The 25,845-nt window shown below is 65.0% G+C and overlaps 2 protein-coding genes across 5 annotated transcripts; both read right to left on the bottom strand.

Annotated features, from left to right (window-relative positions):
• Positions 1-4,598: 4,598 nt before the first annotated feature.
• TROAP (trophinin associated protein) lies at positions 4,599-15,717 on the bottom strand. 4 transcript variants are annotated; one of them, XM_054012845.1, is made up of 16 exons: positions 15,637-15,717; positions 13,716-14,006; positions 12,293-12,524; positions 11,425-11,585; positions 10,787-10,880; positions 10,426-10,544; positions 9,749-9,963; positions 9,385-9,431; positions 8,598-8,755; positions 8,241-8,334; positions 7,960-8,084; positions 7,267-7,365; positions 6,930-7,004; positions 6,497-6,604; positions 5,607-6,359; positions 4,599-5,250 (listed from the first exon to the last, which is right to left on the bottom strand). In XM_054012845.1, the coding sequence occupies exons 2-16, from the start codon at positions 13,950-13,952 to the stop codon at positions 5,155-5,157; spliced, it is 2,613 nt and encodes an 870-aa protein (XP_053868820.1). In that variant the 5' UTR covers positions 13,953-14,006; positions 15,637-15,717; the 3' UTR covers positions 4,599-5,154. The 4 variants fall into 4 exon arrangements, with proteins under 4 accessions (XP_053868820.1, XP_053868818.1, XP_053868821.1 ...); XM_054012843.1 differs by having other exon boundaries at positions 13,716-14,031; positions 15,637-15,707; XM_054012846.1 differs by lacking the exon at positions 15,637-15,717 and having other exon boundaries at positions 5,607-5,818; positions 6,014-6,359; positions 13,716-14,379.
• Positions 15,718-17,139: 1,422 nt separating this feature from the next.
• On the bottom strand, positions 17,140-25,602 carry PRPH (peripherin). Its single transcript, XM_054013258.1, has 9 exons — positions 25,064-25,602; positions 22,883-22,943; positions 21,966-22,061; positions 21,306-21,467; positions 20,983-21,108; positions 20,262-20,482; positions 20,051-20,100; positions 19,614-19,693; positions 17,140-19,149 (listed from the first exon to the last, which is right to left on the bottom strand). The coding sequence occupies exons 1-9, from the start codon at positions 25,570-25,572 to the stop codon at positions 19,102-19,104; spliced, it is 1,353 nt and encodes a 450-aa protein (XP_053869233.1). The 5' UTR covers positions 25,573-25,602; the 3' UTR covers positions 17,140-19,101.
• Between the last annotated feature and the right edge of the window lie 243 nt (positions 25,603-25,845).

Raw genomic sequence — 25,845 nt, 5'->3', positions numbered from 1 at the left:
CCTGCAGAAACACTGCTGATCGCAGCCCCACGCCTGCTCACCCCACGCCCCCTCCCGCACACCCACCAGCCAACCACCAGGCCCAGCGACCCCAGTGGCTCTTCCCCGCCCGAGAGAGACCTGGGCTGGTGGCAGGGCGTGTGCGAATCACGCGTGTGCTTTGCAGGCACATGCCTGAGCGAGGACACGTGGCTGTGCAGGCAGGGGGACGTGTATGCAAGTGTGCATGTGCATTGGTGCAGGTGTTTGCACACGTGTGTGCAAGTGTGTTTGCACGTGCATGGGGTGTTCTCCAATTCATCCTCCTTGCTCCATCTTTCCCCTTCACCCCCCCCCGTCACCCCAGTCACGATCCCCATTTCAGTCTCACCCAGTCTTCAGCTCCCCTCCCCCCATTCAACACCCTGCCCCGTCTCCTTTGCACACTCAGAGACGTCACCCCACCTCAGCACCCCTTCCTCTGGTGCAGCAGTGCAGTTCTGCACGCACACAAGCGCACACACACACACACATGCACGCACTCGTATGCACACACACACAGGCACACACACACACGGGCACACACACACACAGGCACACACGCTGCCCCTTGCATGCACGCCCCACGTGCTGGCTGCTCACCGAGCCCGGCCCTCGGGAGGGAGCTGCGCAGTGACCGTTCGAACTGTCCAGATGAACACACTGGGGCGGGTGCCAGGCCCCTTCGGTGCCATTATCCCGCCTGGGGCCGCACACGCCAGGCCCCTCGAACCCGCGTCTCCGCCCCGTCCGGCTCCGTGTTTGATCCGCCATTAAAATACTCGGGTTTTGGACTCGCACTTGGACGGTTTTCTCTGTTGCCACCGTGCCACCGTGCACAGGGCTCTCCCCCACCACTGATCGGCAGCCACCTCTGGGGCGAGGCGCAGCGGCTGGTTAACTGCCACACTGCAAGACTGCCGAGACGTGAGGGAGGAGCCCGTCTCCAGCTGAAGACCCGAAGGGAAGGACAATCCCCTGAGCTGGGATCTGGCTGGGTCCCTGATCGCAGCACTTGGGGCCAGCCGGGATCTTTGGGCAGTAACAGAAGCCATCAGCACCCACAACGCCGGGGGGTGGGTGGGTTGGAGGTGCCAGAGACCCCGGCTGAGGCCAAGAGGATTCTGGGCCTGGGCCTGACCTCTCTCGTTAACCCCTTCCTTGCTGCAGGCCTGCCCACCCGCCCTTCCCTCACTGAGGCATTTAATATGTGTGACCAAGTCCCTGCTCCAGGATCCTGGCTCCTTCCCTGGCCCACAAATGCTCATGGCCCCTCCACCCCCACAAAGGTGGCTGCCGGTGCTTTCATACCTTCCTTGCCAGCCCCAGGCGGGGGGCTCTCCTGGCTTCTCTGTCTCCCCAGGGTCTGGGGGTGCCCCACCTCCCCCCCCCCGCTGACCACTGAGGAGTCCTCGCCAAGGAGTGACACATCTGCTGAGAAGGGCACACCCAGGGCACTACTGTTGGAAAGCTCAGCACACTGAGGTCCTGGGCACTGCTGTCAGGAAGCTCGCAACACAGGACACTGCTGTGGAGAAGTTCACAGTGCTGGGGTCCCACGAGGGTACTGCTGTCAGGGTGATCACAGCTATAAGAAATTTTTCCCAGACCCCTCTCTAATTCCAGCCCCTTTACTTGGCCAATTAGTGTTAATTAACCACATTGGTCAGCACAAGTGTCTGTGTGTGGGGGGGGTGAGTGCAACTTTGCAAGTGGGGTAGTGGGGGGGTAACACTCACTCCCCCAGGGCGGAAATGCAGCCACTGCTGGGGTGGGGCGAGGCAACTGAGCACCAGCTACGTTGCACAGGGGTGGGCGTGCATCTCACTGGGGTGTTTTTCACAAGATCCCCCCTTGATCCCACCCTGGCCAGATGAGGGAGCAGCCGTGGGGAGGGACCCGGGGGCTTTGATGGTGGTGAGAGAGGAGAGCCATAGATGGGGCACTCAGGCACTCCCCAGATTCCCCCCACACACACTGATGCACCCCTTGTCCTGCTCTGAGCACCCCTGGGCTTTGGCAGCTCTGAGCCCTGCTAGTTCTCCTATTCGCCCTGCCAACTGCCCTGAGAGACAAAGCAACCAACCCCCCCCATTGCCATCCAGCCCGGGGTGCAGTGTCCCCCCCCATTGCCATCCAGCCGGGGGTGCAGTGCCCCCCCCATTGCCATCCAGCCCGAGGTGCAGTGCCCCCCCCCATTGCCATCCAGCCCAGGGTGCAGTGCCCCCCCCATTGCCATCCAGCCCGGGGTGCAGTGTCCCCCCCATTGCCATCCAGCCTGGGGGTGCAGTGTCCCCCCCCATTACCATCCAGCCCGGGGTGCAGTGTCCTGCTAGGAGATGTCGGGTCACACACTAGTAGTTGGGTCCCTTGATCCTGTGCCTGGGTGTGTGTGGGGGGGCAGCGTGGCCACCCCCAGCCTGCACTGAATGGGGAGCGTGCCTGCCCGCACGTTTGTCTGTATGCACATAGCATGACCTGGGCATCCATGTTCCAGTCGTGTTAGACACGTGTCTGTCTCCCAGCCCTATACATACATGTAGTGTGTGCAGCACATCCACCAGCCAGTGGGGCCTGCCGAGTGGCCGTGACAGCTCCAGGCACACGTGTTTCTGTGGGTTGGTGCCCCAGCAGGACATGCAGGCCGCCAGCTCCCCCCCCAGGCGGTGATGCTCGAGGTGCACACGCGTGTGCTGGCAGACAGGCTGTGCACACACGGGCCCAGTACCGTCCCCCCCGGCTGGCCCTGTCACCGTGCTGATGGCTGCGGAGCAGTGCCCGACTGTAATGAGCTCCCCGCCCGCCGCACCGGGACGCCGGTAATTGGCAGATCAGGCTGGGAAGGCAGCGCTGACAGGGCCAGGGCCCTGGGCCCCGCCAGGCCAGGCATTCGACAGGCGTTCGCTCATCCGCTGCAGCATGGGGGAGAATCTCCCCCCCACCCCACCCACAGCCTGTCTCTGCCTAGCTGTTCTCTCCCCCCCCTCAACCACCCACTTCTGGGGGAGGGGGGCACACGTGCCCACCAGCCCATAGTACAGGGCTGAGACTGGAGGCTGTTTGGGCCAGGTCCGCGCTCTGCTCTGCGTGCGGGTCCTGCTCCAGATCTGGCATCCCTGGGTGCTCCCCCAGGAGCTCCCTGCAGCCCCCAACCCCTCCGACCATGTGCTCCAGGGTCATCACCCTCCCATCCCGCTCTGCTTGAGGGATGCCCTGCACCCCTCATCTCGCCCTGCCAGGGGCTGTGCATCCCCCCTCCCCCTCTCTCTCACCCAGCCCAGCGTCTCCCTTTCTCCAGCCCTCCCGGGGTGCTGGGTCTGGCCCCCCTTTGTCCTTTCCCAGCACTAGCAGGGTGCCCCCCGTGTGAACCTAGGCTGGGCTAGTGGGACCCCCCCCCATGGGGCAGAACGCAGGAAAGTTTCCAAACACTCTCACGGGACAAGCCCCACAGTGAGCACACAGCCCTGCCCGCTTGGCCAGGCCCAGGGTTGTAGAGGCAAGGGAGCCCAGCAGGGGCAGAGGGTGCATGGGGATGTTCAGGGCAGCCCCTAGGGACACTGACCCCACATTCCCACTGACCAATGCTCTCGGAGCCCAGCTCAGCCAGGCACGAGCACCACAACACAAACTGAGACGGACGCGGGCTCTCCTGTGGACTCAGACAAATCACTGTGCGTCTTTGCCTCAGTTTCCCCTCTGGGCACAGGGATGGTATTCACAGAGCTGAGGGGGGTTGGGATCCTTCTGGTTTTACAGCTGGGGAAAGTGAGGCAGGGGAAAGGGATGAGAATGGAACCCAGGAGTCCTAGGCCCAGCTCACACTCTCTGTCCCTGCCTCCCCCCCGCAGCCCAGACTGCTGGCTGCCCAGCCCACGCTTAGCCTGACACCCCCCCAGGGCGCTCTGCGGGCACAGACGCCCGGTGGGTCACTGCCCCTGGCTAGACAGCCAGCTGGCTGGTCTGTGCTGCTGCCCGGTGGCCAGCGGCTGCCACACCAGCTCCCCTCCGCAGGTGCGATCTGCCAAGGCCCAAGCCCTGCTAAGTGCAGCCAGCTCTGGGCAGAGGCAAACGCGGAGCCTACCCTACCCAGGCATTTTCCCAGGCCCTAGTGGGGGGAGCCAGATGCCCTCTCACTTCCCTCGGCCCCTGCTCTGAGGGGTGATGAACAGCAGCTCTGCTCCACCCCAGCAGCAGCCCCCTATGGAAGGGGGGCAGCTGCCAAGGCCGTGGCAATGTAACCGCCCTAGGCAGAGGGGACAGGCGCCCCAGGACTTGAGTGATCCCCCTGGAGTTTGGGTGTCTTTCCCCCCCCTTGGCGATCCCAGGCTGCAGCAAAGGCAAGTCCCTGCCTCCTTCAGCTCCCAGGGCAGGGGAACGCTCCTGCTGCAGCTTGTGCCACAGGTTAACACTTCTGCAAGCTGGTCAGTCTCAGTCCAACCAGGGATCCGGAGCCCAGGCCAATCAGAGCCCCATGGCACTCCCCAGTGCCAGGGGGGGCGCGCCAGGGCCTATAGCGAAACAGGAGACCCTACAATAACGGCCTAGTGTAAACAATACTTTATTAGAGTGCCATAGTCACAGACAGCTCATCATTCAAAACGGAGATTGCGGCTTCCCAGCCCCCCAGGGCTTTGGGCTGGTAATAAATAGAGAGGGGGTGGATGGGGGCTGGGCACATGGAGTCCTGGAGAGTGCAGGGGGCGCTGACGGGCCTGCAGATCACCTGGGCGAGCGGAGAGGCCCAGAGCCTGCGATCCAGGCTGGGGGCAGCTGGCAGCTCTGGAGCGCGGGGGACGCGACAGGCTCGGCCCGAGGAGTAGGCGGGCTGACGCGCTCGCCCACAGGTGCTCGAGGCAGCGCCTGCAGCCAGGGGTCGGGGGGGGCTGGCTAGAGAAGCAACCTGCGGGTCAGGAGTCCTGACAGGCCGGTGCAGGGAGGGGCTGTCTGGGTTGCAGCAGGGGTGACGAGGGGCCTGCCCCCCGTGCCCCCCACAACGAAGAACGGGAGGTGCCTGGCCGGTGGGACACGGGGGGGGGTATGCCAGGCCCCACCTGTGCTGGGGGGAGCCGCTGCAACGACACTGCCAAGGGGGCACAGATCCAGGGCAGGACCCAGGTGGGCACCGGTTCCCCTCCATCATCTCGAGGGCTGGGGTGGCAGGTTTGCCTGTAGTGAGCTCCCGGCTTCCCCCGGGGAGCCACCAGGTGCCGGCTGCATGATGGGGATAAAGTGCTGGAGGGAAGAGACAGAGGTTGGGAATCTCACCTTGTGACACACGCTCCCCCGCCCAGTGCCCTCAGCTGGGAACCCAGGAGTCCTGGCTCCCACTGCCCACCTCACTAACCACTAGCCCCTCTTCCAGGGCCAGGCAGAGAACCCAGGAGTCCTGGTCCCTGCCCACCCCCCCAACCCCTCCCAGAGTTTGGGAGAGAACCCAGGAGTTCTGATTCAGTTCTTCTTTCCCCAGGGACTATTCGGTTTGGTACCAGGGCTCAGCCCCCACCGCCTCGAATGCAGGAGACCCCAGGGAACAAACACTGAGGGGAGGGGCCAGCGTTCTCACCCCCCATCCAGCCCCCCCAACTCACCATGGTTTCCTGGGCCTGCAGCAGTGTGGCCACGGGGTTTGTGCAGCAGCGGGGGGCGGGGGGCAGGCGGGCGGGGGGCCGGCCCGTGTAGAAGGCACACTCGTCGTCCAGGCAGGCCTCCTGGAAGCGCTGGGGGGCGCTGAGCAGGTCCCCGAGCCGCTGCTTCACCAGGGCCACGCGGGACGGGGGGGTGGTGGGGGCAGCCCTGGCCCCTGCAGGAGAGAGTGAGCGTGAGCCGCCCGGGGGCCTGGAGCCCAGAGTCCTTCCTGTCCTGTCCCCCCCGTCCAGCCAGCCACAGGGGCTGCAGCAATGAATTGGAGCCAGGGCCCCATTGGCCACGTAGCCGGCAGACCGGGGGGGCCAAAGAGGCTCTGGTTCCCCCGTGGGGCACTGGAGCCGTGTCCTACCTGCAGCGCCCCCGCTGGCGGCGGGGGACCTCAGGGAGCGGATGAGGGGGTGGGAGCAGACGGGCCGCTGGGAGGAGAAGGTCAGGGTGGTGCCCGCAGCAGGGAAGGCAGCAGAGCTGGCCGGGGGCGTCGTCCCGCTGGCAGGGCCCAGCTCAGGCCCCTGGCCCGAAGAGGGGGAGGGGAGTCGCTCCGGCCCCACACCGGCTGCTGGCAGGGGAGGGGGCGTGCGGGGGGGCCCCGGTGACGGGGCGCAGGCAGCCAGCAGGCTCTGGAGCTCTTCCAGGCTGGAGGAGCCACCTGCCCCCTCCACCTCCTTCCGCAGGAGCCAGGCCAGAAACTCGATGCGCTGCCGGGGGGAGGGAGAGAGAGAGTCAGAACAGGACCCCCCAGCCCAGCCCCATCACCCCACTCGGGCCAGGCTGCTCCCCGGGAGACTGGGGGCTTCCCCCCCATGCCAGCAGGAAGGAGCCAGGCCCCCCTTACCTGCACCTTGCTGCTCCCCTCGCCGGGCCGCGCGAGCGCTTTCCTCACCGACGCTTCCGCGGCTGCCTGGCTCTCCCCGTCTCCAAAGAGACGCACCACGATCTTCTCCTGGGGGGAGGCACAGTCAGCGGCATGGGACCAGACCCCCTCCCCCCCCCCGCAGGGTCCCCGCCTGGGCATGGAATGATCTTTCCCACAAGCTGCAGGACAATCCAATCCAACCCCCACTCAGCGCCCCCCCGCCCCCTGCCATGTATGGGGGTCCCGAATCCAGCTAGGATGGGGGGGGTGGTCATACAGCCCCCATGACGTTGGTCAGACCCACTACAGCCCCCTCCCCTCCCAGAGGAGGACGGGCTCAGCTGGCATTGGGCCAACCCCCCACCTTCCCCCCGTCTGGTTCTCCCCAACCCCCCCAGCCCAGGGCACTCACCCAGGGCAGGGTCGAATCATCGGGGTCAGAGCTTCGGGGCTCCGGGGAGAGGCCACCGGCCCACCTGGCTGGGGGCTAGAGATGGGAACATGGCATCAGCGAAGGCCTGCGGGCAATGGGCCATAGCCACTCCCACCACCCTGCCGGCAGGAGCCCGGCTCACCTCAGCTCCGGGGAGGCAGGGGCTGGCAGAGTCCACCTGTCAGCAAAGGGGCACCCCACCCCTCAGACCCTGAGCAGGGCAACTGCCCCCACAACAGCCGGGCCCCTCCCCATCCAGGTACAGCGCCCTGGGACCGTCCCTGTTCCCACCCCCCAACTCCCCATCCCCTCCCACCTGCAGTGCTCCCTGGGCCGGGTGCTTGTCCAGGGCCTCCGCGGTGCGGGGCGTGCGGGGGAAGACGGCCAGGCGGCGGGTGGAGAAGCAGGTGCCACGCTGTACGGGGAGAAGGGTTCATGTGGACAGCACCTAGCGCACGGGCTGGGTCTGACTGGGGCTGCCCCCCGCCCTGCACCCCACATGGACTGGCCAGGGTCGTCTCGGGCTCCCCCAGCTCGAGAACCAGGCGCTGCAGTGAGTCCACCCTAGGACATGGACCCCAGGCAGAGCTGAACAGGGCCCAGCCTGGCAGCCCCCTGCCTGACAGACAGGGGAGAGAGACTGAGTGCGGCACCGCCAAGGAGAGAACCCAGGAGTCCTGGCTCCCAGCCCCCCTAGATTCCCCTCCCCCCTTCCAGAGCTTGGGACAGAACCCAGGAGTCCTGGCTCCCAGCCCCCCTAGATTCCCCTCCCCCCTTCCAGAGCTTGGGACAGAACCCAGGAGTCCTGGCTCCCAGCCCCCTCCTCTAACCCCTAGGCCCTGGGCAGACCCCAGGGGACGTCTGAGTCCCATCTATGGTTCATGTTCGGTGAGGGTGGGGAGCAGCTGAGCAGAGGGCGATGCTCTGACAGGTCAGGGTGACAGGAGCTGCACAGACCGACCCCTCCCCGAGGAGGTTCCCACCCCCTGCCCCGCCCAAGTGTACAAACCAGGGACTGGGGCTGCGTGACGGGCACCCTCCGGGCAGAGCCAAAGGGCAAATAGCGGTTGATCTCCTGGGTCCTGGGCGTGCCAGCCAGCTGCGCTGCTTGGAGACCATCTGGGGCCTCAACACCTGGAGAGAAGGGGAGGCTGAGGGCAGTGAACCCTGGCACAGACCCCCCCCCCCCCCACAACTTGTGGCTCATGCATAAGCAGCAACCCCCAGAGACCAAGCACAAACAGACCCTCCCCGCTCAGCCCCCCCCAGGCGCGGGGGAGGGGTCTGTACCTGTAAGTCCCAGTGTGGAGTAGCAGGAGGTGCGGCCGAAGTCGCCCGTCGGGGGGACGTTGCCCTGGGGTCTCAGCAGCGAGGTCCTGCTGCCCTGAGGGGGGAGAGAAGCAGTCTCAGCCAGCCCCCTCCGCGCTGCAGATGGCAAGGGCGGGGCGCCGAGCCGACCCCAACCCCCCTGCCTGTGCCTAACCCCCAGCACTGCAGGCGCTGGCTGGGCCAAGCCCAGCTGCTGGAATCCTCCTGCCCACCGGTGCCAGCCCCCCGGGTGTGGAGCCCACGAAGCGCCCCAGCGGGATCCAGACGGGAGACATGAGCCCAGCGAGGGCCAGGCTTCGAGACCCCTGAACAGCTCACCGTGGTGCTCCCCTGAGTGGAGGGCGGGACGCCCCGCGGCCCCTTCACTGGCACCCTCCGAGCCAGGCTGAGCTTCCCCGTGGGCCCCAGGGCAGCGTGGCTCAGCCCCATGTTGGAGAGGACGCTGGCCAGGGCGTCCGGGTCCGGCACGAACTCCTCTGCAGGGAGGGGGAGAGGAGACGAGACGGTCAGCAACTGGCTTGGTAGGAGTCCAGTTCGGTTACGTTGCCAATGGCTAATGTCACGGTTTTACAGCGTTTGCCCCTATTTCCAGGGATTTAAATGTTCAGAGCTGCAGGGTCAGCCAATGGGGGAGATCAGACAATAGCAGAGTGGAGAGTAATTACTTGGCGTCTGTAGATGTTGAGATTCAAAACGTTTGCAACACTTAGAAGACAAACCACGGACATCACGCGCCAAGCCCCGCGGAGGAAGGGCCGGCCGGCGACTCTGGCTCTGCCCGGCCACGCTTCCAACGGGTGGCGCGTCCGCGGATTCCTGTGAAATCCGCATCCTGACACCGACGGATCCCAGTCTAACCCCTCCAAGCCCGGTCAGCAGCCATGGGGCGGGGGACGGGGCGCATGACCAATGAATCACAGCACCCCGTGGAAGCGCCCGACACTGCATCACTCATAAGGCAAGATGGGACTTGTGCTGGGCTGGGGAGCCAGGACTCCTGGGTTCTATCCCCAGTTCTGCGGGGGGGTCTGGTGGATTAGATCAGGAGGGCTGGGAGTCAGGACGCCTGGGTTCTATTCCAGGCAAACAGGACATCGCCTCTTACCTGTCTGTGATGCTCCCATGGGATCCCTCCTCGAGGCTGAGCCGCTGCTGAAGCAGAGAAAACAGGGACTGCTCATTCCCCACCCCTGCCGGCTAGGGCAGGTGTGGGGCACTTTGCCACCCGAGTCCCAGGCTCCCCAGCTCAGGATCCCGGCTGGGGTCTGTGTGTAGCAAGTTGGCCGGGTGTCAGCACAAACCAGGGCCCCGCTATCTAATCCCTGTAACCTGGCTCCGGGGCCAGTGCCGGCTGGGGACGCTCCTTGGGAGCTGGGCACCCCCCAGCTGATCATGGAGCCATGAGAGCGGCGATGGGCAGTTAATAGTATGTTCCTCCCCCCTACCCATTAATGGCGCGCTCCCGTCACCTGTGGGCTGCACTCTGCCCCCCAGTGCCAGCCTTGCCCCCCGCTGCTTTGCCATCGCTCGAGGACCCCGGCCTGCCGTTGCTGGACTGGTCCCTGGTTCCGCCGGCTTCCTGGCTCCCGGCTGGTTCGCGCTGCGTTGCTGTGGCAATGGGATGCGGGCGGCCCCGACACGCCTCCTTCGCCCCTGCGCCAAGTCTCTGCAGAGCGGGGTGCCCCTGGCGCCGAGAGAACCCTGGTTCAAGGGGGGCTGGGCAGGCACATGGTACCCACAGCGCCTTGCCCCCACCTGAAGGGACTGGTGCGTCGGAGCCACCCTGGAGACAGGCCCCCCATCGCCCACGGAACGCATCCAGCCCCGCAGTGACCCACCCCGAGGGGCCGCGGGAGCAGTGGGCAGCTGGCCCAGGCCAGGCATGACTGGGGCGGGTTCTGGAGCAGAGGAACCCAGTGACATGGGCTGCGCAGGGAACCAGGCTAATACGAGGAGTCCCCTGCACCCTCCCACCCCCGCGAGGCCCTTCCCAGCTGTGGGCTCCTGAGTGGCTCCTTAAGCACTGGAGGTAGACAGCCTCCTCCAGCACCCGCCCCTCTGCAGAGCTGGGACCCAGTGCAGCCCCTCCAAACCCTCCCATGGCATCTCCAGCCAGGCAGAGAGGAGGGCTGGAACCAGCACTCACCGCGGGCTGGGCACGGGACCCCAGGTCCCTCAGCGTCTCCGACAGGGCCTGGATCTGCTGAGATTTAAGGAGCAGGCCACGGTGCTGAGCAGGATCCCGCGTGGCTCGCCGAGCTGCGTCTGGGGGCCAGAGCAGAGAGGGCAGGAGTCAGGCGGTGAGTGGGGGCAGAGCCGAGAGCAGGCCTGGGAGCAATCGACGCTGTATTAACGACACCAAAGGGCCCAGGATCAGCAGATGCTGCCGAGCTCCCTTCCCTTCTCCCCCACGCAGGCAGCTTCCTGGGGCGGCTGCTCACCCATTGCTCCATCTGCCCTACCCAGGGCCATCTGGGCCCCCAGTTGCAGGAGCCAGGGGGCTGTACCTTGAGGCGCCAGCCGGGAGAAGCAGGAGATGCGGGCTGGATCCGGGCACAAGGCAGGGGTCCCCGAGGCCACATACAGGGAGCCACTCACAGTCTGGGGGAAGAGAGAAGCAGCCGGGGAGGCCCGTTAGGAAAGTGGGTCCCAGACCCACCCCTTAGCAAAGCTCTAGTGCGAGGGGGCTGCGAGCTCGCCGTGGTCAGGAGAAAAGCAGACAAGTCAGAACTTCGAGACATCAAAGCAATTTACAGACAAAGGAGCTCAGACCTCAGCCCACCATAAAAAAAGAGGCCATCGGCTCCCTCTTACACATGGGGAAACTGAGGCAACGTAGCCAGTTAGGAATAGAGCCCAGGACTCCCACCCCCACGACCCCACTCTCCTCCCAGAGCTGGGGTAGAACCCAGGAGTCCTGGCACCAGGCCGCCCCACCTGCTCTGAAGGGGTGCTTACAAGGAGGACATAACACTGTCCCTTGAAAAGAAGAGCCCCCTCCCCCCACAGTCCATCAGCATTAGCTGACCTGTGCCGACCCTGCTGAGTGCCGTCACAGCCCGTCTCAGGGCCCCAGCTCAGCCCAGAGCCACCAGCGTCAGCAGGGAGCTGGTTCCACAGCGGGGCCCTGGGGCACAGGACTTACCCGTGCGCTCCCGCTGGCGTGGACCGAGTTTCCCCTGCTCCCCCTCAGAGGGACCCGCCGGGCCAGGCTGGGTTTCCTGGCCACACCCAGCGTGCCGTTTGCCAACCCCACATTGGAGAGGATGCTGGCCAAAGCCACCGGGTCAGCCACGAACTCCACTTCTGCAAGAGATACCACGGTGGTGAAGGGGCTGAAATGGAACCACTAACCCACAGGTAGCTTCCCCCCTTCATCCCATCTTTCATCCTGAAGGACCCCAAAATGCTTTACAAGATCACCCTGCACTGAAATGCAGCCACCTCTGGGGCAGAGTGCTGCCGCCAGTTCACAGCGCAAAGCAACGCTGCAGGACTAGACACCAAGGAATCCCAAAGGCAGCCGACATCGCCAGGGCAATGAATGCAATTACCGGAGCTGGGCCAGGACACGTGTCCCAGCGCCCAGGTACTGGGCCTGGGCATTTGGGAAATGTGCCGCGGCACCTGGCAGAGGTAGCCAGTCCCTGGGCTTCACCACTCATCAGAAAGACGGTGCTCCACCTGCACAGAGCCCCAGGCGCCCAGCATCCCCCTGCCCTGTTCCTACAGCCGAGCACCCCAGTCCCACGCCGGGGTCCAGGGCCAGCACTGACTCAGTGCGAGAGGCACCAATTACCAGTCGCCAGGCCCGTTCCCTGCAGCTCCCAGAGTTGTCGCCAGGTCTCCCATCCACCCCACGTCCAGGATCAATCCTGCTTAGCTTGTGAGATGTGAGAGCATCACAGCAGGAGATGGTGTGTCAGGAAATGAGCCGGGGGGCCCCTGCTGGCAGAGGCTGGGACTGCACCAGCAGTGGTTTTCGGCACAAGAGCCCGGCCCTGCCGTGGTACCTTTGCCACTGGGGACGCTGCTGCCTGGCGCGTTCTTCTGCGCTGCTGCCCCCAGCTGTATCTCCTCCAGTGGGCCTCTGGGCTGGCTTCTGCTCAGCGGATTGGGGGATCCTGCCGGCGGCTCCGTGGCTGCAGCCATATCAGCGCAGGGCACAACGTGGAACTTGTCCCCTTTGCAGGTCAGGTTAAAGGGGCAGGTCTGCGTACAGGGCTTCTTACTGGCAGCCTTCCCCTGGACAGGACAGAAAGACAGTCACCAGGCAGCGAGGAGCAGCACCGGGGAGATGAAGGTGGCACGCAGAGGACGAATGCTGCACACCCCACGAACACGGCAGCATAGACAGTGAGACCCAGCCGAGGCGAGTGCCATGCACACCTGATCCCCCCCCGGGTATGCCCCTACATGGCTCTACGCACCCAAGCAGCACCTCATGTCTACACTGCTATCGAGTGTCAGACCCTGCGGCCGGAGCCTTTCCCCATTGCCGGAGCCTTTCGCTGCCAGGCGTACCTACGCCGCGTGGACGCGGTGTGCCCTTTCTCTGGTGTGGAGCAGGAGACGCATTCCCATTAGTGGGGGAAACGGAGGCACTAGGCGGGGAAGCAACTTCCCTGACATCACACATCACTCACAGAGATGGGAATGGAACCCAGGAGGCCTGACTCCCAGCCGCTGCCCTGACCACTACACCACACTCCCTGTCCCAAAGCCAGCTACAGAACCCAGGGTCGGTCTCCCCTGCTCCTCGCTCTCACCCGCTACTTTCGCCGCACACCCCTTTTCTCGTTTTCACAAGGATTTTGGTGCCACGCTAGTGTCACACCAGGGGCGTTCCCCTCCAGCCTGTCCATAGCTCTGGAGCTGCAGCACAACAGACTTGGGCTATTTTGTGCTTGGAACACAGCATCCCAGCAGCAGGGGGCTTGGAACACCCTGCTCTGCTCCCAGTGGATCACAGCCGTGGCAGTATGACCCGGAGAGAGGGGGCCTTGGCTAGCACATCGGACCAGCCAGGATCAGATGCACCAGAGTCGGATTGTCTGCTAACAAGCGCCCCCGGGAAGAGGTTTAAGCTTTGATCAACACTAACGTGCTGGGCAGTTAACGCATGTCACACTGCGCTCCCGGGGGCTTGGGGCACCAGAGTTTGCCCTGCCCCTGGTAAGCGGGGCCTGTGGATCAGCGGGAGCAGACGGGCACCAGGACCCTGTTGCGGAAGAGAGCCGAGCGTACCAGCTCCCATCCCCAAGAGAGATAAATAGGGGTCTCGACTTCACAGCTGCCAGCCTGGCACAGGGCCCTGCTCTGTCTCTCGGTTATGCCCCAGGTGTTTTTCCATGCAGCTCTCTCCCGGGCGCAGGGACCAGCCAACAAATGGTGCTTCGAGGCCGGTCCAAACCTTCCCCCTCACCCACCATTCACCTTCTGGAACTGGCTCTCCCAGGCCTGGTGCAGCTGCTGGAAGTCCGGGGGCAGGCGGCTTTTGGACAGGACAGGGATCTTGCTGTGGCTCCGTGTGTCTGGCCTGTCCCAGGCAGACGGCTCATTCTCCTTTCCCAGCTGCGGCTGGCTCCCGTCCAGGGAGCAGCTCCCTTTCCACTTGCCCCGAGGTGGGTGGGCAAAGGACCCCCATTCCGGACTCTTCCTGACCTGGGCCATCTTTGACAGCTGCACCAAACCAAGTCACTGCAGTACCTTGCCTGGCATTTGCACCTGGAGGAAGAGAGGCTCCCAGGAGCTGAAGAGGATCTAACTTGCAGAGCGTGTAACCACCTCCCAGCCCCCACCACGCCAGAGGAGACCCACTGACTGGCTCAAGTCCGGCCCCCTGGCTAGACCAGGGCTGGCAGCACTAGCCCATGGGGAATTCCCTCCCCAGCCGGCTGGGGACTGGCTACAGGAGAGTCCCCGTGTGGCTGGATCCTGGCCACTGCAGAGTCGGCCCCAGTTCACTAGCCCGTTTAATGCACCTCTGGGCCAGCCAGGGAGCGCTGTCCACAGGGTCGCTGCCACCAGCACCGGCCCCAGGGGAAGCTCACCCACACCCCAAGGGCCGAGGCCCTGCCGTTTGCACCTACTTGCAATCTCTGCCCAACCCAGTCTCCTCCCTGCCTTCCACCACATTGTCCCCTGCCCCAGGCCCCCCAGCTCTGCACAATTCCCTACTATCCCCCCGCACCTATAACCACCTCCCGCCACCCCAGAGAGCTCCCCTTGGCCGGTCCCCAGGGACCCTCCTACTGGGCAACAGCCCAGAGAATCTCCCACCCCACTGCTCTCAGGGACCCCACCTCCCCCCCCAGGGGAACCCCTACAGGGACTCAGCCAACCACTACAGCCCCCAGAAACCCCCCTCCCAACTACCCTCCTAGGCCCTCACCTCAGGGATCCCCCAGGGATACTCTCCACCCCGAGGCATCCCCCATGTATACCCCATCCCCAGACACTCCCAGGGGGCCCGCCCTCTACTGCCCCCACCCCGGGACCCCCAGAGACCTCCGCAGCTGGGACCCCCCCCATCCCCAACCCCCCCATGCCAGGAACCCCCCAGGGGCCCACCCTCTACTGCCCCACCCCAGGACCCCCAGAGACCCCCGCAGCTGGGACCCCCCCTCATCCCCAACCCCCCCATGCCAGGAACCCCCCAGGGGGCCCGCCCTCTACTGCCCCCACCCCAGGACCCCCAGAGACCTCCGCAGCTGGGACCCCCCCCCATCCCCAACCCCCCCATGCCAGGAACCCCCCAGGGGCCCACCCTCTACTGCCCCCACCCCGGGACCCCCAGAGACCCCCGCAGCTGGGACCCCCCCCCATCCCCAACCCCCCCATGCCAGGAACCCCCCAGGGGCCCACCCTCTACTGCCCCCACCCCGGGACCCCCAGAGACCCCCGCAGCTGGGACCCCCCCCCATCCCCAACCCCCCCATGCCAGGAACCCCCCAGGGGCCCACCCTCTACTGCCCCCACCCCGGGACCCCCAGAGACCTCCGCAGCTGGGACCCCCCCCATCCCCAACCCCCCCATGCCAGGAACCCCCCAGGGGCCCACCCTCTACTGCCCCCACCCCGGGACCCCCAGAGACCCCCGCAGCTGGGACCCCCCCCCATCCCCAACCCCCCCATGCCAGGAACCCCCCAGGGGCCCACCCTCTACTGCCCGCAGCTGGGACCCCCCCCATCCCCAACCCCCCCATGCCAGGAACCCCCCAGGGGCCCGCCCTCTACTGCCCCCACCCCGGGACCCCCGGGCCAGGGACCCCCACCCCCCGTGCCCCACCCCCCAGGGATTCCCCGCAGCCGGGGACCCCCCCACACGCTCCCGCCCCCCAGGACTCTCCCCCCACCTGCTCCTGGTTGATTCGGTTGCGTCCGCTCGGCTCAGCCCAGCGCCTTGGGAGCAGGCGACAGCTCCCCGCCGGTTTGTAAAATACCAACGGCGCTGATTGGTCACCTCCCTCTCCGGGGGGGCGGGGTCGAGCGTAGAGCGAGCCAATCGGGAGCAAGGGAGGCGGGGCGAGGACGACGGCAAGGCGTAGGGCGGAGCTGCGGGGACGGATTGGTCACCTCCCACCTCCCGTTCCGGCCTATCAGGCGCGAGGGGGGCGGGGCACGGTCGCCCAGCGGAAGTCGACGATCTCGCGAGATCTGAGCTGAAGGGAGCTGGGGCGTCTAGACCATAGAGAAGGGCGTGGGTAGAGCGGCGGGCGGATGGACTTGTGGGATAGGCTGGGTCCTCCGAGGGTCGGGTGGGAGGAGAGGCCCACCCTATTACATCAGGGGGCCCAGCTCCAGGTCCCGCCCAGGGGTCACATGGGGCCAGGCCCCGGCTCCAGCTCACACCAAGGGGTCACATGGGGCCGGGCCCCGGCTCCAGCTCACGCCAAGGGGTCACATGGGGCCGGGCCCCAGCTCCAGCTCACGCCAAGGGGTCACATGGGGCCGGGCCCCAGCTCCAGCTCACGCCAAGGGGTCACATGGGGCCGGGCCCCAGCTCCAGCTCACGCCAAGGGGTCACATGGGCCAGGTCACGCCAAGGGGTCACATGGGGCCAGGTCCCGGCTCTGGGTCACACCAGAGGGACACGGGCCAGGCCCATGCCACAGACACTCCCCATGGTTCTCACTGGCTGGGGTCACCTGCAGGTGCCCATCCTGCTGTGTGGTCTCCCCTAGGCTAGCTCCACCAGGTCAGACGGCAGCGTCGTGCCACAGTGCCAGGTCATACCATGGTATGAGGTCTTGCCAACCAGGCACAGCTTCACACAGCCCCGAGGACACCCCCTCAGCACGGCTGTGCCCACAGATCACCCCCTGTGCGCCTGGCTCACGCTGCGCAGCATGCCCACAGCTTACCCCGCTGTCCGCCTGGATTCCTACAGGCCACCCCCTCCCGGGGAGCTGGCCAGGGCCGAGAGCCGCAGTGAAAAGGGTGAACAGGCACTAGTGCTCATGGGGTCAATGCCTGTGGGGCCCTAGTCTGAATCCAGCCTCTCGCCACCCCCACAGCAGACAGCATGGGCAAGCTCCCCCTCACCCACTGCCACCACCATGCCACATGCTGCCCTAAAGGGACTTTCTGCAAGGCACAGGCAGGGAGCTTGGCCTCCCCCCAGTGGCTGCCAACAGAGGAGGTCTGCTAGGTCAAAGTGGGGTGAGGTTATTTTGGGATGGCACCACTTGCCCTCTAGGGCTAAGAGCTGCCAGCTCACCTCAGACAGGGGCCCCTTAGTGGGCACTGCCTGAAGGGGTCAAAGTTGAGGCCTCTCCCCCCTTTCTTCCCCTCCACTGGTGGGTGGAGATACCAGACACTAGGACAAGGAGGCACAGACTAGAAGCAGACACAAGCGATTCCTCACTATGATCTTTAGTGGCCAGTAAAGCAAGACGGGGCACAGTCAACACCACGGCCGAGTGCTGGGCAAGTCGTCGTTCAGGGAGCACCAATGCAACTAGCCTGCAGCTACTCAGAGCCTCCAGCGTGTCTCATTGCAGCAGGGTGAGGGGTCCCTACCCCAGCCCACTGGTTAATGAAGGCAGGGCTGGGGCAAGGGAGGGGAATCTGAGAGTCAGGCACAGTGTCTGCAGCCAGGCGGCCAGAGCACAGACGTGAGGAGGGCAGTGGGGGAAAGCATTTTGGGACTGCAGATTTAGCCGCAGCCAGGCTCAGGACTAGGCTTCGGGACTCACTCAGAGGAGCAGAAGCGGAAAAGCACAGCAGGGCTTGGTGTCAGCAGCAGGTATTGGGCTCAGGAATCGCTACTGAGATGGGATAGCAGCACCTTTTGGCAGCAGGAAACATTGTTCCATGCATCTGTTCAAGTATTAGAGCCAGCGCTGAAAATGGCAAGAAGAAACTCTCCCAGATCAGGGCAGGATTGCTAAAAACGTGTCTGAAATCCCAGAGAGGCACCCATGCTACCAGGCAGGCAAGGATCTGTATCAAAATGAGACTCCACACCCCAGCAGGGCTCCTTAGGGAAGGATTCACTCTCAGGGACTGTACTGGACAGTCAGTATTGCCCGTTGCGGGGTTGTGACCAGAGTGGGCCCAGGATACTAAAGACACGAGGTGGAAGAGCTAATCTCTTTTCTTGGATCAACTGCTGTCGTCTTTCATCCACAGAAGTTGGTCCCATAACAGGCATTAGCTCCCCCACCTTGTCTCACTCAGCACTGTTGTGCAGCACCTGACACACTTATCCCTGTCAGTGCTGGGATTTGGGGTCAAAGCAGAAATCAGTGCCAGGAGCAAACAGCAGGCATCAGTACCACGTGTTAAAAACGGCCAGAGTCTTAGGCAAGGGATCACTCCCAGCTGCTCCTAGCAGCACGAATGAGAATTGAGATGGAGATTCAGCAGCATTGGGAAGAGTCAGTAGCCGGACTAGGAACTGCTTCAACATCAGCCATTTGTAGTGGGATTTAACCTGGGAGCAGGAATCTGGGTTGAGTGCCCTGGGGCTAGAAATTCAACAGTGGTAAACAGTCCCAGCCATGGGTGTCTTCTGTACTAAAATGCAGCTTCTGGACTGATCAGTGTCAGAATTGGGGGCTGGGAACAGACACCGTGTCAGACAGCGGTATCAGCAATCAGAACCAGGCATCTCTGGTACAGCACTGACCTAGTCCTCTCAGCAGGAACCGTGTAGCCCTGGGGACAGCTGGTGGGAGGTAACATCCCTGCGGAGTTCAGGATTGATAGCGGAACCAGGACAGATCCTCTCTGGAATCCGCTTCAGCAGCAAACTCCTCTTTGGTATCAAACTGGGTCAAGCGGGAACCATGGCGGGACTGGGCAGCAGGACTGGAGCTGGTGACGGGTCTCGGCGTTTGCATGGGCACAGCACGGGCAGTGGCCGGAGGGGGAGCCAGGGTCCTTCTTTACCAGCTCAGTACATGTAGTCTGGGAAGGTCAGTCCCCCCCGTCCGCCCCAAGGCAGGGCTGAGGCAGGAAAAGCAACCAGGTCAGATCCAAGGGCACAGGCCAGGGGAGGGACAGAGGAAATTGCATGTGATGAGGGGGCAAAGGGATGGGGGAGCAGGAGGCAGGGCCCCCTCGCTCCTTTCCCTGGGTGAGCCCCTGCCCTGGGCTGTGAGCGGGTCTGGCTGTGCTCGCCCCGCCGGGCACCCCACGAGGGCAGGCGGGCTGGGAGGACTAGGCAGTGCGGCAGGGCTGGCAGAGGTATCAGTAGTCATAAGGCCAGTGTGGCTGGGAGCGGGTGGGGGGCTGCAGCAGGGGGTCTCGCAGTGACTTCTGCATGTCAGTTTCACGCCATCGCCTGGGTCCAGGGCAGAGGCCTGGCGCCAGGATCACTTGTCCAGCTCGCTTCTCTGCTCCTTCCTCGACTCAGTCACCACCTGCCACGTGGGGGATGGAACAGAGACCACAGGATTAGACCCCACCCCGCCGTCCCCTCAGCCCCAGTGCCCGGCTACGCCTCCTGCCCCCGAGGATCCTGGAGCCCCCTGCCCCAGCAGTATCCCCAGCACAGAGAGGGGAATCAATTACCCCAAGAGAGGCAGAGCTAGGAACAGAACCCAGGAGTCCTGGGTCCCATGCCCTGCTCCAACCACTAGCTCACTCCACCCACAGCTGGTCATAGAACCCAGGAGTCCTGCCTCCCTGCTCTAACCGCTGGACACTGCTACTTCTCCTTGCATGTGCCTGTAATGCTGGGATTTGATTGACAGCTGAACCCACAGGGAACCTCTTCACAGGCCTGGGCATGCCCTGACCTCCTCCCCCAACACCCCCCCCCCCGATACCCTCGGCTTGGCACATTCCATCCTGACAGCTCCCTGCCCCGACGGGGGAGACTCACCTCTCCATTCCGGGTCTCAATGGTTTTGATCAGAACCATTTTCCTGGTGTGGCTCTCCATGGTCTGCTCCGGCTCGGGCACTGGGCAGGGGGGTGCAGGGAGGCCATGAGAGGGAAAGGGGCTGCAGCTGCTGACCCCACCCCCCCAGGGTGAGGCCTCCAAGCCTGGGCTAAGTGTGCACCAGGACTGGGGAAGATCCCCCAATGGGCAGGCGCTGCCCCTAACAATACCGCTTAGCAACGGCAGAGTTCTTGCCCAGGGTCCCCAGCGAGACCAGCTGGACACGGCTGACCCTGCGTGATTGGCAGAGGCCAGCGACGCCCCAGGCACCCCGGGAGGGATGCAGGGAGCCCCCAAAAACCTGGCCGGGGAGGGGCGGAGACTCCTGGGGGGGCAGGGACAGAGACACCCCCACGTGGCTGGGGCTGCACACTTACCCGACGTTTTCATGCTGAGGGAGGCCAGCGAGTGGATGGGGATTGTGATCCTGGGGGAGGGGGCAAACAGCACAATGAGTAGCAGAAGGCCCCTGCTTATCCCTCAGCCCACCCGGCCCCCTCGGGGACAAAGGGGAACAGCCCCCTCCCTTGTGACAGAGCCACCCCCCCCATGGCGCTTGCCAGCCGGGCTCCCCGGGGCTGCACCCACCTGTTCTCCTCGCCCTCCAGCAGTTTGCGGTAAGTGGCGATCTCGATGTCCAGCGCCATCTTAACGTTGAGCAGGTCCTGGTACTCCCGCAGGTGCCGCGCCATCTCCTCCTTCAGGTGCTGGATCTCCTGCTCCAGCCGCCCCACCGTGTCCTGGTAGCTGCCGACCTCCACCCCGTACTGGTCCTCCAGCTGCCGCATCTGGCGCAGCAGAGCCTCATTCTGGCCACGGGGGGAAGGGAGGGCAGGGGTCGGACTCCTGGTCCAAAGGGGTCCGGTCTCTCCCCGCCCCCCCTACATTGCATCCTGGGGGAGCTGCTCCCCACTGTTCATAGAATCTCAGGGTGGGAAGGGACCTCAGGGGTATCTAGTCCAACCCCTGCTCAAAGCAGGACCAATCCCAACTAAATCATCCCAGCCAGGGCTTTGTCAAGCCTGACCTTAAACACCTCTAAGGAAGGAGACTCCACCACCTCCCTAGGGAACCCATTCCAGTGCTTCACCACCCTCCTAGTGAAATAGTGTTTCCCAATATCCAGCCTGGACCTCCCCCACTGCTGCTGTTGGGGGGAGCCTGCTGCAGAAAGCGGCAGGGCTGCGATTCCCTGTTCAGGCACGGGGAGTATAACCAGTTGCTGCAGAGAGCTCCACTGGGGGGCGCTCTTCCCACAGAGCAGTGCTAGGGGGTGCTGGGGTTCCCCCCCCCACCGAACAGTACTCACGGTTCCCTTCAGCCCGTCCACCTCGCAGGTTAGGCTCTGAATCTGCCTCCGGGACTCGTTCATCTCCTGCTTGGCCTGGCGCAGCGCCTCGTGGTTCCGGTTGGCCGCGTCCGACAGGTCAGCAAACTGGGAGAGGGAGGGAGGGAGTCTTAGGACCCCCCGAAATGCTATCCCAGCGAGGTGCAGGGGGAGCTCCCTGCAGGTGAGGTTGTTCCCCCTCCCCCCCAGCAGGAGCAGCCGTGCCCCATTGCTCCCCCCCGGCTCCCCCAGCACGGAGCGCATATGGGGCGCCTCCACCCCAGGGCCACGACTGGGGCCAGTACCTTGGACTTGTACCACTCCTCGGACTCCTGCAGGTTCTTCACCGCGATGCTCTCGTACTGGGTGCGGATGTCGCGCAGCGCGGCCGTCAGGTCTGGCTTGACCGTCTCCATCTCCACCTGCACCTGCTGGCTTTGAACGCTCACCTGCAGGTCACGCAGCTCCTGCACACACCAACCACACGCACAGACACGCCAACCACACGCACAGACACGCCAACCACACGCACAGACACGCCAACCACACGCACAGGGACAAGAGAGACTATGAGACGTCCTGAAATCTGCCTCATGTGGGGCCCCAGCTGCACCCAGAAGTTTAATTGTGAGCCTGTCTGCGTCCCCCCCCCCCCCATCCCGTGCACTGCAGCCTGGTGCAGGGTGGGGCACACTGCATCTGCAGTTCTGCTCTTCACCACGAGATGGTGGAAAGGTACCTTGGCCACTGGAGAGCTTCCCCCCCCACCCCCGACCCCACCCACCCAGCTGGGGTCTCCCTAGGCCAGCAGGGGAGGGGAGTGGGGCGGAACGGTCAGTGATCCCACATCAATGTGCCACCTGAGCCATTGCTGCCCTCTCCTTCCCCCACGGGACCAAGTCACCCCCCAATTCCCTCCCACCCCCCTCCTGTCCCTCCCCTTGGGCCCCCCACCCTCCCCCTACCTCCTCGTGCAGCTTCTTCAGGAACTCGATCTCGTCCATCAGCGACTCGATCTTGCGTTCCAGCTCCAGGCGTGAGAGGGTGGCGTCGTCCACATCCTGTGGAGGGGGGAGGCAGGGGGCCGAGTGCCAGGGACAGGCCCACGGTGGGGTGGGGGGCACGCAGAGGGCAGTCCAGTCCCCGCCCTGTCCCTCTCTTTGCATGGAGTGCATGGGGACACGGTGTGGTCAGGTTTTATATTCTGTGACTGTGCACGTGTGGGCACACACCCTGAGGGGCTGTTTTTGCACATGGATGTCTGTATGCAAGTGCCTGTGTGAGCACTCGTGGGCCATACATGTCTCTCCCGATGCGTGTGTGTCCATGGAGGCGTACATGCCTGGGAGTTCGCGCTAAGCATGTGGACCCCATCGCATGGATGATGTCCCTGGGAGCACGTGCCCACCGGTCTGCACGACGGGACAAGGAGGAGCACGCGTGCAGTGTGCACTGGGGCAGGTGAAGATCCTATCACAGCCCCCCCTCCCCACTCCTACAGTCCCTGGCAGCTCGGGGCTCCTAACAGCTGGGGTCAGGTCTCCGCACTGCTGGGCTCTAGATCACACGCATTTGCACACTCGGCCTGGAAAAGGAGACGTCCGGCTCTCGGCTCCACGTTCCCCCCCCACCCTGGTGCACGGGACTGGCACGGTGCCTTTAAATGACGAGAGCCCATCGATTCCAGGGCTTGCGCACGGGGGTCCAGTGTACTTGCAAGGACACGTTTGTACACAAGTGTGCAAAAGTGTATGTGATCAAAGACATGTGCACAAGCATGTGAACAAGAGTGCATGCCAGGATGTGTGTGCAATGTGCACAGAAGAGGGGGGCAGGAGAACACACCCCAGAGCCCCTCGCCCCCCCCCAAACACACACTCACCTTCCGGAACAGCACCAGGTTGTTCTCTGCATCCTCACGCCTGTGTATCTCCTCCTCCAGCCTGGGGGCGGGGGCACAGTAAGAGGGTCAGAAGCAGGCAGGACACACCCACACGCAGCTCCCTCCAGCCCCTGCCATGCCCACCCCCCCATGCCAGCACCCCCCATGCACACACTGGGCCCGCTCCCTGAACACCCGGTGAGCCTCCCCCGACCACGTCCTCCCCGCCCCGAATGCTACCTGCCCCCAACACTGCAGCAATCAGAGGGGCCTCTCTGCCCCCACCCCTTCCTGGGATGGCCAAATTCAGTCCCTGAACGGAGCTGGGGGAGCGGGACTCCGAACTGGTCCACCCCCCACCCAAACCAGGGGAATGGGCCCTGGGGTGTATTGGAGGAGGGTGGGGCAGTGCCGGGGAGGGAATCCTGCACTGTGAACAGCCTCCCCCCTGGAGGATAAAGACACCCCCCCCCCCCCATCACAGTGGGGCTGGCGGTTTCCCAGCTGCGGGGGGGGGGAGGGAGGGGGCACTCGGCATTCTGGAGCAGCAGCTGTGAAGCCCCCTAACCCCAGCTTCTCCAGCAGGGGGCCAGCGGCCCCGCCCTGCAGTCATCTGCAGGGCCCATATGGGTAGGGGGACGCCACACCTGCAGCATCCCCACCCCACCCCACGGGCCCAGAGGGGCAGCAGGGCCCCTCGCCCCCTCCACCCCCACCCATGCTGTTGTAGTTCAAGCTGTGCCGACTCCACCCTGTGCTGGGGCTTGGCCAGACGCTGCTCTGGGGTGCCCAGACTGCAGACCTCCCCCCCGCCCCAGGGACTGCTGGGATAGCCCCTCCCCCAAGGGGGACAGGGTCTCCTCCAGGAGATAGGCCCACACTATATGGGAGGCGGTCGGCCCCACCCAGGGGGGCTGGAACAATTTGTATAGTGGGGGAAAAAGGGGGGCTGAGAGCCATTTCATGCCTAGGTCAGATCCCCTTATTTCCAGCACCTATGGCCCCACCCACCACTGCCTCAGTTGCCCTTTAATACTCCCAGCCCTGCACCTCCCTTCCCCCCAGTCCTTCCTACCTGCCCACCACCCTTCCCCATTTCCCTTCTCCCACCCCAGCTCAGCCCCCGAACCTCACCCCACGCCCCCCACAGCCCGCTGGCCCTCGGAGCTGCTCTGCGTGCACGGCCCCCCCCCCCCCCCCGAGTCTGCCCTGAACATCGGCCAAGCAGAGCCAACGCTGGCTGCTGCCCCTCCCGCCCCCCGTGCACCCCATGGCCCCTTCCCGGCGCCCTCAAGCAACCCCCGTATTCCACACAACCTGCTAGTACCTTGTGCCCCCAAACATCACCCCTCCACCCCAAACCATGCCCCCCTCTTCTTACTGCAGCCCGTCACCCCCCACACCCCCTTCTCCTCATCCAGCGAACTCCCCCCCAAAAAAAAGTACAGGGGAGGAGCTCAGCAGAGACCCCACCCTACACCCCATTCCCTTCTCACAGTACTGCACTCAGCGCCCCGCCCCGCCATCCCCACCCCACCTACCTCCCGGCACCTCCCAGTTCTGCTGACACAGCCCCCTAGATCCCTGCCCCAGTTCACCTGTAACCCTTCCTCCATCACCCCCTCCCCATCCAGCCCCCCTTCATCCGTCTCGCCCATCCCTGTGCCCCACTCCCACCCACACCCCTACAGCCCCTCTTCCCTCTCCCCATAACCCCCCACACCCCCTCCTGTATAACACGCACCCCGTTCCCCTGTGCCCCACTCCCACCCATACCCCTACAGCCCCTCCCCTGCAGCCCCTCGTCTCCCTCCCCATAACCCCCCAGCACCCCCTCCTGTATAACCCACACCCCATTCCCCTATGCCCCACTCCCACCCTACAGCCCCTCTTCCCCAGCCCCATAACCCCCCACACCCCCTCCTGTATAACCCACACCCCATTCCCCTGTACCCCATTCGCTCCCATACAGCCCCATCTCCCCTGCACCCCCTCCCCTATAAACCACCCCCCACTCCCTACAGCCTTCCCATGCAGCCCCCATCTCCCCTATAAACCACACCCCACTCCCCTGCTCCCCCTCCCCTATAAACCACACCCCAGTCCCTCCAGCCTTCCCATGCAGCCCCCATCCCCCCTGCGGCCCCGCCCCACTCCCCTGCACTCCAGCCCCCCCCGCACCTCTGCTTGAGCGCGGCCAGGTCCTCGGCCAGGTTGTCCCGCTCCACCTGCGCGCGGTCGCGCTCCTGGCCCAGCAGCTCCAGCTGGCGCCGCAGGTCCCGCAGCTCGTCCTGGCACAGGTCGGCGGCGCGCACGGGCTCGCGGGCCTGCGCCTGGTCCAGCTGGGCGCGCAGCGCCGCGTTGTGCGTCTCCAGGGCGCGCACCTTCTCGATGAAGCTAGCGAAGCGGTCGTTGAGCTCCTGCAGCTCCGCCTTCTCGTTGCCGCGGGTGGCCAGGAACTCGCGGTTCAGCGCCTCGGCCAGCGCCCAGTCCAGCCGCTCGGCGCCCGGGGCCAGGCGGGCCGGTTGCGCGGCGCGCAGCGGGCTGCGCGCGTACTGCGCGGAGCGCGGCGAGCCCAGCAGGCGCGCGGCGGCCAGGCGGGACGAGGCGGAGGCGGAGGAGTAGGAGCCCGGCGAGAGCAGCGGCGGCGGCCCGAAGGCGCGGCGGTACGAGGTGGCCCGGGCGCTCATGGCTGCGGCCCCGATCCGGATCCTGGCGCGGCTCCGCGGCTGGCGATGGAAAGAGCCGCCGGCTCCGGGCTGCCGCTTTATAGCGCCCCGGGGGGGCAGGCTCCGCCCCCTCGGCCGCCGGCCAGACCCCGGGAGCCCAGCCGCCCCCCCCCCCCCGCCGTGCGCTGGAGGGGGGGTCAGCTATTGTCCCGGGGCAGCGAAGGGGGAGGCCTGGGGCGCAGGGACCTGACAGGTGGGAATAGACCCCGGGGGGCTGGCTCCCCCCTGCCCCTC

The sequence above is a fragment of the Malaclemys terrapin genome, chromosome 23, assembly GCF_027887155.1.
Source record: "Malaclemys terrapin pileata isolate rMalTer1 chromosome 23, rMalTer1.hap1, whole genome shotgun sequence".
NCBI classification, from domain to species: Eukaryota; Metazoa; Chordata; order Testudines; family Emydidae; genus Malaclemys; species Malaclemys terrapin.
The sequence above is the reverse complement of the archived record's forward strand: the minus strand, read 5'-3'. Positions and strand labels throughout refer to the sequence as shown.